This window comes from Arachis hypogaea, chromosome 12 (genome assembly GCF_003086295.3).
Source record: "Arachis hypogaea cultivar Tifrunner chromosome 12, arahy.Tifrunner.gnm2.J5K5, whole genome shotgun sequence".
In the NCBI taxonomy this organism is placed as follows: Eukaryota; Viridiplantae; Streptophyta; class Magnoliopsida; order Fabales; family Fabaceae; genus Arachis; species Arachis hypogaea.
Genome location: NC_092047.1, coordinates 97,404,133 through 97,416,442, shown reverse-complemented (window position 1 = coordinate 97,416,442; position 12,310 = coordinate 97,404,133). Strand labels below are relative to the sequence as shown.

The window sequence follows — 12,310 nt, the reverse complement described above, 5'->3', positions numbered from 1 at the left end:
TTGGTATTTTGGTTCACCACAGAGGATCCATTAAGAGGAAAACTCGTTCCGGGGTGAAGTTCACAGATAAGGATCCCCTCTGTATTGTCGTTAGTCCCACGACGAGCTATGATGACCTTGTTAGATCTGTGCTGATGAAACTCGGTGTGGAAGGTGCGAAGCGGGTTAAGAAGTTTTTCTATCGCATTCCAGTCACGGTCCTGCAGGATACTGTGAAGTATGATTGTTTCACGATTGGTAGTGATGAGGACCTGCAAGTTTTGTTTCTTTGTCGGAGGCAGTTCCCAGAGGTGAGGACACCAGAATTGTTGGCAAAGCTGGTTGATGTGGTATCCAGTTCAGGGGGTTTGAGCCGGAATACCACCACTGTAGCCACGGCAGCCGGTTCCAGTTCCAGGCCTGCCGTTGCTTCTTCGTCCGTCCCTGTGTACGAGACAGCGGTCCAACCGGTCGCCTCCCCGTCTTTTGCTGTTGATCTCAATGACGGAGTAGGTGACGTGGTAGGATCATTTGATGTTCCGCCGAACGGTTTATAGGGTGTTCCACCAGTGGGCGTCGGAGACGGATTGTTGGATGATGCAGAGGCGGATGACGTCGAGCCGGATATGATTGAGGATGAAAGCGGCGACGATGTCGGAGCGAGTGAGCCTGCATTGGCGGTCGGTGGTTCTAGTTCTGGCACACAGCAGTATCCACCATATTTTTCCTCTTTGGACCTGGACGCCATGAGGCAGGAGGGTGTTTCAGGGCATTGCGTTGGATACGGAGCTAGAGATGCGGAAGGGACAGCTGGTCTGACAGAGTTCCAGGTTGGTCAGCAATTTCAAGATAAAGATGAGGCCCTGTTAAGTGTGAAGACCTACAGCATCCGGCGAGGGGTACAGTACAAGGTAGTGGAGTCTGATCATCGCCGTTATGTGGGCAAGTGTTCTGAGTTTGGGAATGGGTACACCTGGTTGATTCGACTGAGCCTCAGGCAGCGCAAGGGCATTTGGGAGGTTAAACGGTACAATGGACCTCACACTTGTCTTGCGACCTCCATCTCGAGTGACCACAGGAGCTTGGATTATCATGTGATTTCAGCGTTCATTATGCCAATGGTCAGGGCCGATGCATCCGTCAGCATAAAGGTGCTCCTAAATGCCACAGCAGCACACTTTGGGTTTAGGCCGACTTACAGGAGGGTCTGGATGGCGAAGCAGAAGGCTATTTCCCTCATCTATGGTGACTGGGATGAGTCTTACAACGAGCTCCCTAGGTGGGTGTTGGGAGTCCAGTTAACGATGCCGGGTACTGTTGCAGTCCTACGCACGAGCCCCGTTCGAGTTGGTGGACAAGTTGACGAGTCTGAAGCCTATTTTCACAGACTTTTCTGGACGTTTTCACCGTGCATCGAGGCATTCCGTCATTGCAAGCCGCTAGTTAGCATCGACGGCACACATCTGTATGGCAAGTACGGGGGAACGTTGCTCATCGCGATTGCACAGGATGGGAACTCGAACATTCTACCTGTTGCATTCGCACTAGTAGAGGGTGAGAATGCAGAGTCTTGGTCATTCTTTCTCTCTCACCTTCGACAGCACGTGACACCGCAGCCGGGATTGCTGGTTATCTCCGACAGGCATAACGGCATCAAGGCTGCCCTTGAGGCACCCGACGGAGGGTGGTTACCTCCATCTGCATACCGTGCATTCTGCATTCGACATGTAGCTGCTAATTTTGCCCTAACCTTCAAGGGCAAGGACGCACGAAGGCTTCTAGTGAATGCCGCTTATGCGAAGACCGAGGTTGAGTTTGATTATTGGTTTGATATTCTGCGGTCTGAAGACCCAGCGATGTGTGAGTGGGCGAACCGGATTGACTACTCCTTGTGGACTCAGCATCGTGATGATGGGCGGCGATTTGGTCACATGACGACTAATATCTCCGAGTGTGTGAACTCAATACTCAAGGGTGTCAGAAATCTCCCTGTATCCTCCCTGGTTAAGGCAACATATGGTAGGCTTGCGGAACTCTTTGTTCGTAAGGGGAGAGAGGCTGCGGCTCAGATGGGAACCGGACAACAATTCAGTCAGTACTTGGTGAAGTCTATTGAGGCCAACTTGAAGACGGCCAGGTGCTTCACGGTGACCTTGTATGACCGTGATAACTCGGAGTTCACCGTAGCAGAGACCACTCCTACTGGTTCTTTCTCGTTGGGTACCTACAGAGTATCGCTTGCATCCCGGACCTGCGACTGCGGGTACTTCCAGGCGCTTCATTTCCCGTGCCAGCACGCACTTGCATGATGCGCCTACGCACGGGTTACCTGGTCCTCTTATGTTCACAGCGTGTATCAGATCAGTTCAGTGTTCAGTGTGTACCGGATGGAATTCACACCACCGATACCGGAGGGCTTCTGGCCACCTTACGACGGGCCCACGGTGATTCCGGACCCTGCCAGGAGGCGTGCGAGAGAGGGTCGTCCAAGATCCACTAGGATACGGACGAATATGGACGAGGCAGATCCGAACCGGCCAAGGAGGTGTGGCCTCTGTCGCCAGCCCGGACACACCCGTCGGAGTTGCCCACAGCTTGGAGGATCGTCTCAAACGGGGGGACAATAGTAGCGATGTTGTTAGTGTTAGTGCTTTTTGGTTTTTATTTTTCCTGTTATATGTTATGTTTGAGGACTTATGTAATCTGTTGATCTTTCTACCTTCTAGTAATGAAAAAGGTGTTTTCGAATTTGAGTATACCTAGAATCCCCATAAAGGCAAAAGTTGATAACTAATTGTCAACATTAAAGTGTTTAATGATTCAATGATAATAAATATTCACTGATCGACTAGGTAAAAACCAGATTTCGAAGATACAATAAGATGAACAAACAACAAGGAAAAACAGCACTAAAGTCACAACAGTAGTCCACATGGTTATAATACATGAATGAAAACTAACGTCCAAAATACATGAAAATAAATCATCTAAACAAGTGGGAGCCTGTCCCACAACGACGGGGTACCCGTGGCCTCTGACCTCTGCGGATAAACGGCTCCTCATCTTCTATCTCATCTACATCCTCATGCGGGGCAGGCGGTGCGGGTGGCGTAAAATGGACAGGTACGGCAGACGGCCCGGCGACAGACTGTGATGCAGCGGTGTAAGCGGAGTGTGGGGTACCTCCCAAACCAAACTGGTCAGCAACAGGTGTCGTAGCAGGCTCGTTCAGATCAACATCTAAGGGTGCCTGCGTGCTAGGTGTCTGAGCACGCCTCCTGCCCGGCTCGTCCTCCTGCATGATAGCCGTAATCTCCTCTAGAAACCGAGGACTGCCGAAGTCCGCATCAAGCGTATCTGCCCCAAGGAAGTCCTGCCACTGTGATCCGGGAATAACCCATGGAGTACCGTCCTGCTGAGGCTGGTCGTCGGTGGGTACTCCAACAAAATAATGTCCAAAAGGACCCGACCCAAGTCCAGCGTCACTAGGCTCAGCCCCGTCACCCATCCCTGAGCCATACCACTCACCTTCGTGCACCCCATCATGGGTACTAACACCAACAACTGCAGCCACCCCTGCACCATCCCCGCCCTCGGGTCCATGCTGATCATCGTCATCGTCCTCAGGATCAGGTGGAGCGGCATGAACCGCAGCACGCCCTCTACCTCTGCCAGGATGGCGTCGTCGTCGAACCCCAGCGGGGCCGGCCTCGTCATCATCCTCCATAGCACGCTCAAGCCACCCCCAGTCACGCTGGCTACGCCGTGTGCCCACGTGAGCTCTCCTATCAACCCGCCGCCTATCCGGCACGTCGTCTGGCCGATCCATCTCAGGAACTCGCCCAGCTCCCCGCTGTGAGGCCTCAACAGGAATAGTAACGGCTCTCGGATCGCCCAACTGCGGATCCGGAGACAAAAACCTCTTCCCGTGCTGACTCCACCAATCCAAGAACTCATACGACGGACTAGGGTCAGCAACAACATCGAACCTCAGCACGCTCTCCGTACGGGAGTCCCAATATTGATGCCACTTCTGCAAATGGGACGGGAACCATCGATCGCCGCCTCTGCCGTCCTTCGACATCAGAAAGTCGATGTTCAGGGCGGCCTGTGGACGGGGCTGCACCCCTCCAAACTGCGGAAGAACCCTATCTATCTGATGCCACTCTATGACGGCAAAGTAGATAAGCGATGTAACAGACCGCCACAGCACCATATGCCGAGGCTCCAAAACCTCAGGATGCACGACCTGAAGTACGTCGGGGCTGCTGTACGGCATCCAGATAAACTGCAACCAGAACTATACAATGTCAGGGCAACTCGTGATCCCAACTCGTAAATCGTGGTTAAATAAAAAAACTTATTAAGTAACATACTGACCTCTCTATCCTGCAACCGGTCTATCCAGAGCCTCCACAACTGAACTCTAGGACCCTTCTCGCTACTGGAAGGGATGTAACCTGACCACCTGCATCATGCACATGTGTTACAGCTACTTATATGTGTGCTTAGGGTATCCAATACATTATGAATGAACACGTGGTTATGTGTAGTGAATTGAAATAGACAAAGCTTAGTACAGTACCTCGAGGCCAATGGCCAGCTGAACATCTCAAATCCTGCAGGCCTAAAGTGAGGAAATTGCCAGAAAATCCATGACTGAAGTAGCTGAAGTGGGCCCGCTAGCTTGATAACATTTCTGTTCGCCACTCGGCACATGCACCGGTACAACCATGCCAGTGCTGCAAAACCCCAGCTGTAAGTCCCCATCTCCTCCAGCCTAGCTACAAACGGAAGCCATCTGATGTGAACGCGATTGCCGGACTTGTCCGCAAAAAGCTGCGTGCCCAACAACATCATGATGTACGCACGGGCATATCGACGCACAGTATCCTCATCAGCTCCCTCCGGGCACTCACCAAAAGTCTCCTGAAACCAGCTGCAGTTGACCGCGTACTTCTGAACCTGGCTAGGAGGAGGTACCACTCCAAGCAACTCCTCGAACCACACCCAGGCTGGACGGCCACCCTCGATGTATATATGGAACTCTGATAGGCAGCCGCTGACGTAACGCCCGTCCATTGGCAAACCCAGCTGGTATGCCACGTCCTAGAGTGTGATCATGCACTCTCCGAATGACATATGAAACGTGTGCGTCTCCGGACGCCATCGCTCGACAAACGCACTGACAAGGGCCTCGTCCAACCGGAACCATCTATCGTTTAGCCTTGCAAGATGGTAAAGACCAGCCATCTGCAGGTACGGAACGTATCTGTCATCGAGGACCTTGCCCTGCTGCCGCCGCATGCTCCTGATGCATCGCTGAGGCTGCGGAAGAAATGAACCGCATTATTAGGACCGACTTAATTACCAGTGACAAAGATAATCAACACGATAATTGATAAAGCAGAAATCGTACCAAATATAAGCGCTTAAAATTCCATGAACGAGTACCACTTGCATAAACAACTAACATAAGAAACCAGCATAAACCACTGACATGTAAGATCTAACATTAAACAACCACAACTAAACCGCTAACATAAACCACTAATATAAACCACTAACATAAACCACTAACATAAACCGTTAACGTAAACCACTTACATAAACCACATACATAAACCACTAAGATAAACCACCAACATAAACCACTAACATAAACCACTAACATAAACCACTAACAGAAACCACTAACATAAACCACTAACAGAAACCACTAACATAAACCACTAACATAAACCAACAACTAAACCACCATCTAACCCGCATGCAAAACCACTAACCTAAACCACTAACATAAACCACTAACATAAACCACTAACATAAACCATTAACAGAAACCACTAACATAAACCACCATCTAACCTGCATGCAAAACCACTAACTCACATGTACCGGTAGAACAAAGTTATATCCGTACTAACCTCCTCGTTGATGACCCCAGCGATATGGGCGACTCCGTCCAAGCGATTTAACCGTGCCGGATCGTCCCCCATCAGTAGAGTATTCCGTTCAGGTCTTTGTCGGAGAGAATCTGGGTCGTTTTCTCTGAGATTTCGTGGGATAGGGGAAGATGAGAATGGTTTGAATGAGGCTGATTCGAACTCCTTATATAGCCCAATCACTAGTAATTCGAACCAGGGTGGTTCGAATTACTAACAACGCAATTTAAGTGTAATTCGAACCAGGGTGGTTCGAATTACATGAAGACCCTAAGTTACCCATAATTCGAACTAGGGTGGTTCGAATTACATGAAACCCTAGTTCGAACCAGCCTGGTTCGATTTACCAACAGCTCTTTCTTCTTAATTCGAACTGGCCTGGTTCGATTTATTCCTAAATGGAGTTCGAACTAGCCTGGTTCGAATTACATTAAAATACCATTTGGCTTATTGCTGAATCAATTTTTCTTTTGGCTCATATACGTAAATTTGAAGTGATGTTGGCTTATTATGGTTTTTTGCCCACAATAAAATATTTTCATTACTAATCCCATGGCTAGCAAACAGTGAATTAGTGAATATTGTTAAAGGAATTGAAGTGGGACACTGAGCTTTTTTTTTTTGTCATAGACCACGTCAAAAGATTCGAATTGGAAATAGTCTAGAGTAATCTTCCGTGATCCGATTCTCCATCCGCCCCAAAATATTAACAGCGCTACTTTATGACTGATGACAAAGCACTCTGGTCTCGCCCGAAGCTTTGCCGTGGCTTCATCTAAATCCGCCGCCAGTCTGACCGTGTAATGCTGCTGCTTACTCAGAGGCTCCTTGCTCCTTGCTCCTCTATGAACGAGACACCTAACGTCGCCGCCAGAGATTCAGAGACCGGAGCATCTCTAATGAAGCGGTCATCTCCCTCAGCAGCTCAGGATCATCTTCAATGGCGCCAGTCTGCTTACACTGCCAAAGCTTGGAAGAAGGTTGGGAATCCCCCAGGTTCTGCAGTCCGATTAGCCTTAGCTCGCAAAATGTCCCTCTCTCCCCGCCGCCAATCAAGCCTCTATACCACTTTACGGTGAACGTTGGCGCTACTATCGATCCAATGCTCCGTCGACCTGCCGCACATATTCACACAACGCGTCCACCTCTTGACCAACCACTCCTTGGGGTCGTTTAATCCAGATAACGACCCTCTTCCAATCTACATTACCCAGAAACACATCACGCACTAAAGCCGACCTGCATATATCCGTTGTAAAAGTAGCTCAACTCTGTTATCTTTATATTCTCCTTTCTTTCAGTTGCCTTTTTCAGTCTTTTTCTTTCTTATGTCAAGGATACAATTGTCATTACCAATTTGAGTGCAGACAAATCTTTTCAATCTACCGTTTTGTACATGGCATAGCAGTACTCCAGTAAAGTACATTGGAGTACCTGAAACGTATCCTATATATATAGGCTCCTTTGAAAAGAATGGGAATGGTAATGCACAACAAAGCTTCTTTATGAGAAGACTTCTATTTTATTGGAATACTGAAGCAATAAAATGAAGAATAAAGTGACAATTAGGTTCTTAAGAATTTCGCATTCGAACAAGTTAGATCCTGAAAAAAAGTAACAATTAGATCTCTCAGAAAATGAAACGTGGACACATTACATCTTTCTGTTAGTAAGACTAACGGCGCCTCTAACGTGGACTGTTAATGTAATTGAAGTGTCCGTTAAATACCGCATTGGAATAACTCTAAATGATGAGGATAAATTGTTCCTTGAATGTTATTTGATTTTAACATGTCTCAAACTCTAATTGTTCAGAATTTCTAATTATTCACCCAGAAACAAAACGCTAGCACAACGCAGAATGAATAGCACCGGAAACTCCAAAAGTACGAGGCGCCAAAGGGAAAGTGATGCACCACTATTTCGTGGTACATTTTAGGCTGAATTGAGTGGGTTTTATCCATTATTCTCATACTTATGCATATAAATTACATGTTTTACATTTTCCTTCCTAATTCTGTGCTTTGATTGAAAACATGCTTCTTTGGCCTTAAATTACTAACTTTTTAGTCCTCACTTATTACCATTCGATACCGTGATATGTATGTACAATGTTTTCAGGTATTCCAGGGCAGGAATGGCTTAGAGGATGGAAAGAAAGTATGCAAAAGTGGAAGGAACACAAGAAATTGAAGTTTTGAGAAGCTAGCAACGACGCGCACGCGTGGGCAACGCATACGCGTGACCAGGAAAATGTCCAGTGACGCGTACGCGTGGATGACACGTATGCGTGGATGACGCGTACGCATGACAGAGCGTCACGTGCTGCAATTTGCAGAAAACGCTGGAGACGATTTCTGGGCTCCTTTTGACCCAGTTTCAGGCCCGAAAACACTTATTAGAGGCTGCAGAGTGGAGCTGGAAGAGGGGGGAATCAATCATTCATTCAACACTTCATTCACATTATTAGATTTTAGATGTAGTTTTCTAGGGAGAAAGGCTCTCTCTTCTCTCTAGGTTTTAGGTTTTTAGTTCTATTTTTTCTTCAATTCAGATTTCCATTTCTATTCTACATTTTACTATTCTAGTACTTTAGTTTATCTTCTCTTATTGATTTATTTATTTTTCAATTTGGTTTATGAACTCTTGATGTTAGATTCAATTTTCATATTAATGCAATTTATGTTTTCCATATTTATGATTGCCTTCTTCAATTTGTGTTATTGATGCTTGCAATTGGTTGTTTAGATTTTATAATCTCTTATTAATTTTCTATGCTTTTATCTTGTGCCTTCTAAGTGTTTGATAAAATGCTTGGTTGGATTTTAAATTAGCTTTTTGTATTCTTAGCTTGGATTGATTGATTGGAGACTCTTGAATTATCAAAGGTCTTTTATTGATTGGTGATTGAGACTTGCTAGTTGGCTTAAGCTTCACTAAATCTAGTCTTCGATTAGGACTTGTAAACTTAAGTTAACTTTACTCACTTGACTTTCCTTCATTGTTAGAGATTAAATAAGTGAAAGAAAAAGGTAATTACCATCACAATTGACAATGATAATGAGAATAGGAATTCCAATTCTCAATCTTTGTTAGGACTTTTCTTAGCTATTATTTTATTTCCTAGTTATTTATATTAATTATCTCTTATTACAAAACCCAAAAAGATACTTTTCCATAACCAATAATAGCTACATTTTCCTGCAATTCCTTGAGAGACGACCCGAGGTTTAATACTTCGGTTAATTTTATTGGGTTTGCTTAAGTGACAAACAAATTAAATTTTGATTGAGGTTTAATTGTCGGTTTAGACTATACTTGCAACGTGAAAATTTTTGTGAAAATCTTTACCGACATTTTTGCTCCGTCAATTAGGAATGAAGGCAGTGATTGGAATTATAGGGGTGACTCAACACATGGAAGAGGCTTCAGCAATAAAATCGCTCCTAAGTGTAACTGTAAGCTATATGCAACAATATACAATTCTGGAACATTGGAGAATCTAGATAGGTTGTTTCTTAGAGTGCCCAAACTATAGGGTAATTCTTAATTCAATTTAGGATAAAGTATATTTTTTGTCCCTGAAATTTGACAAAAGTTTCAAAAATACCCCTAAGTTTTATTTTGTTTCAATTTTGTCCCAGAAGTTTTCAATTTGCATCAAATATACCCTTAACAGCTAATTTTTCAAAAAATTTAAGACTGATTCAACAACAATTTCATAAGAACAACCCCTTAACACAAGCAAATTAAGCATAATTTTCATGCATTATTGTTAGATTGGTTTTAAATTTTTTGAAAATTTAGCCGTCGAGGGTATATTTGATGCAAATCGAAAACTTTTGGGATAAAATTGAAACAAAATAAAACCTAGGGGTATTTTTGAAACTTTTGTCAAACTTCAGGGACAAAAAGTATACTTTATCCTTTAATTTATTTCTATTTTTTGAGTTTTGAGTATTCTATTGAATTGAAATTCATATCTGTCATTCATGATATTTTTTTGGTTCTTATTACAGGACAATTTGTCATACTGCAAATTCTTTAGATGGTTGGATGATGTTACTGAAGATGTGGAGGTGCAAAGTTCTAAGCAGGGAGTGAAAGATAGATTAATTAATTTGGAGGAGAGAAATATGAGATTGAAAATGGATTGTAGAAATCAGAAAACTCCAAGCAAAATTACTGGTAGTAGATTTAGGAATGTTGTATATTTTATGACTGATTTTTTAATTGCAATTATTGTGAATGTGTGGAGCAAGGGTTCTGAGTGAATCAAATTAGATAGCCGATGCATGAATGTTGTAGTATTTACAATTGTATTATTATGAATACAGTAATGAATAAGTATTTTTGAATCATTGTATGATCTATCATGGATATTGGTGTTAATGAATATGATGTTCACAATGATAAAATGAAAGAAAGAAATCACATAACCATAATAGCCATAAGAGCATTGTTATATTATCTAAACTTCCAAAAGATTGTTTTCAAGTACAGGGGTTAATCCAAAAAGAGACTGAACACTTATCTATGTTACTAAATAAAAAAAAAATTATATAGAAACATTATCATAATTGCACAATATATTGTGCCTAATTCAAAATAGAATTAAGTCCAAAGAAAGTCTACACAAAATACTAGACAATCGTATCCAAAATACTAAATAACTATGTCCAAAATACTACAGTTTCATCTATTCAAGACTTCAACTAAGGCTTAAATCTAGGGGTGGGAATGAATTGAAATATTCTTGAAGCTGTTCCAGTAGTTGTTGCAGCCAGAGTTTCTGCAAAAATATCATCAGTTGAACTTATTGTTGATTGTTATGATGGGTTTGGCTGTGTTGGAGCTTGTTCAGGCCTTACAATTAATTTTTTTTTTCTGAATAAGGTTGGATTCAGTGGCTTAGCAGCACAGGATATTGACTGGAATTGAGTTGGAGTTCTAAATTGGACAGTTGTTGTTGTAGGGGCCTAATATGGCCTTGAGCTTGGGCTAAAAGCCTGATTTAGTTCTAGACTAGAGCAGGAGGCCTGTATTGGGCTTGGACTTGTCCAGGAGGCCTGAACTAGACTTGTGCTTGTCCAAGAGGCCTGAACTCTGTGGATCTTCTTGTCCTCCTTTTTCTCTCTTTTAGAGCATTATCTTGCAATATTCACATACATTTTCACTATGATCCACATCCATTTGATATTAAACAAACAAATGCAGTAGGAACAATATCCTTCACAAAAAATTTACACTTGCATCAGTTACATTAGTGTCAGATTCATCGGTCACAGTCCCAGGTTGAACAACATCATCATAATTACTTGCAATAGTTATATTAATGGCAGATTCATTAGTCACAGTCCCAATTGATTTAACATTTTGAGTAGTGACATTAGGGTTAGGATTTGCTGCTGGAACTGGATTTGGCTGAACAAATATCAATGAAACAATTGCTCCAATATTAAACTAAACACTTAAATAATCGATTAACCATTTTACTAATAGGACAACTAAACCCCTTAAAAATTAGTGACAAGACATCTAAATCCCTAAACAAAACACTAATAGACAACTAAAACCTTAAGAATAGTGTAAATATACAATTAATTCTGCTTACTTGTGACTGTGGGTTGAGTTCAGCAATGGTTTCTTGATGTTCTGGCTGGGGAGCATTTTAAGATAGCGGTACCTCTTCTTATGTATTATTCTTTGACGAGGATCTGATTCTTTTATTTCTTTTCTTAGTTACTGGAGTTCCTTTACATGTCTTGAAGTTATGACAAGATTTGTCACACTTACTGCAATTCACTGTGAAGCTTCTCCTAATTTTATTTGAATTTAGCAGTGGTTCAACATGGTGTTTTCTTCTTGCATGTAGCTTTGGACGTTCAATGGGTCTTTTAAGCTTGGGTGGAATAGGTCTTGATCCCTCTACCCTTTTCCAATATTGCTCACTTGGAACTGGTTGAACACAATGCTGGTATGTAGCATTGAATGAGGTCATTTGCAGCCATGGGTGACAATAGTCTTTAGGTCGTTCATTTCTCCAAGCTATTGCAGATATATCATGCACACATGGCATTCCTGACATATACAAGTGAACAACAACAACAAACTGAATCAGCTAATCCATTTAACAACATAAACTACATCTAATCCAAAAAATTCTATGGTTAGGAAGTTTAGATATGATCTGTGAGTTACTACACATTACATGTGTATGTGCTCTGACAGTCTCCAAAAAGGACCCAACAAAAGGGTCATCCTCAGCCTCTTCAGCATTTTTCGGATGTTCATGATGTTCTTCATCTCCATCATCTCCAAGTTCAATTGGGTGCTGAATTGAATTAGAGTTTCCCACTTGTTGTGTAGCCCATTGTTGCAGTCTT

General features: G+C 43.2%; 1 protein-coding gene across 1 annotated transcript; it reads left to right on the top strand.

Moving 5' to 3' along the window:
- Window positions 1–1,283: 1,283 nt before the first annotated feature.
- LOC112730310 (uncharacterized) lies at window positions 1,284–2,288 on the top strand. The gene has a single exon (XM_025780403.1). It carries the CDS (start codon window positions 1,284–1,286, stop codon window positions 2,286–2,288), a length of 1,005 nt encoding a protein of 334 aa, XP_025636188.1.
- The last annotated feature ends 10,022 nt before the right edge of the window (window positions 2,289–12,310 follow it).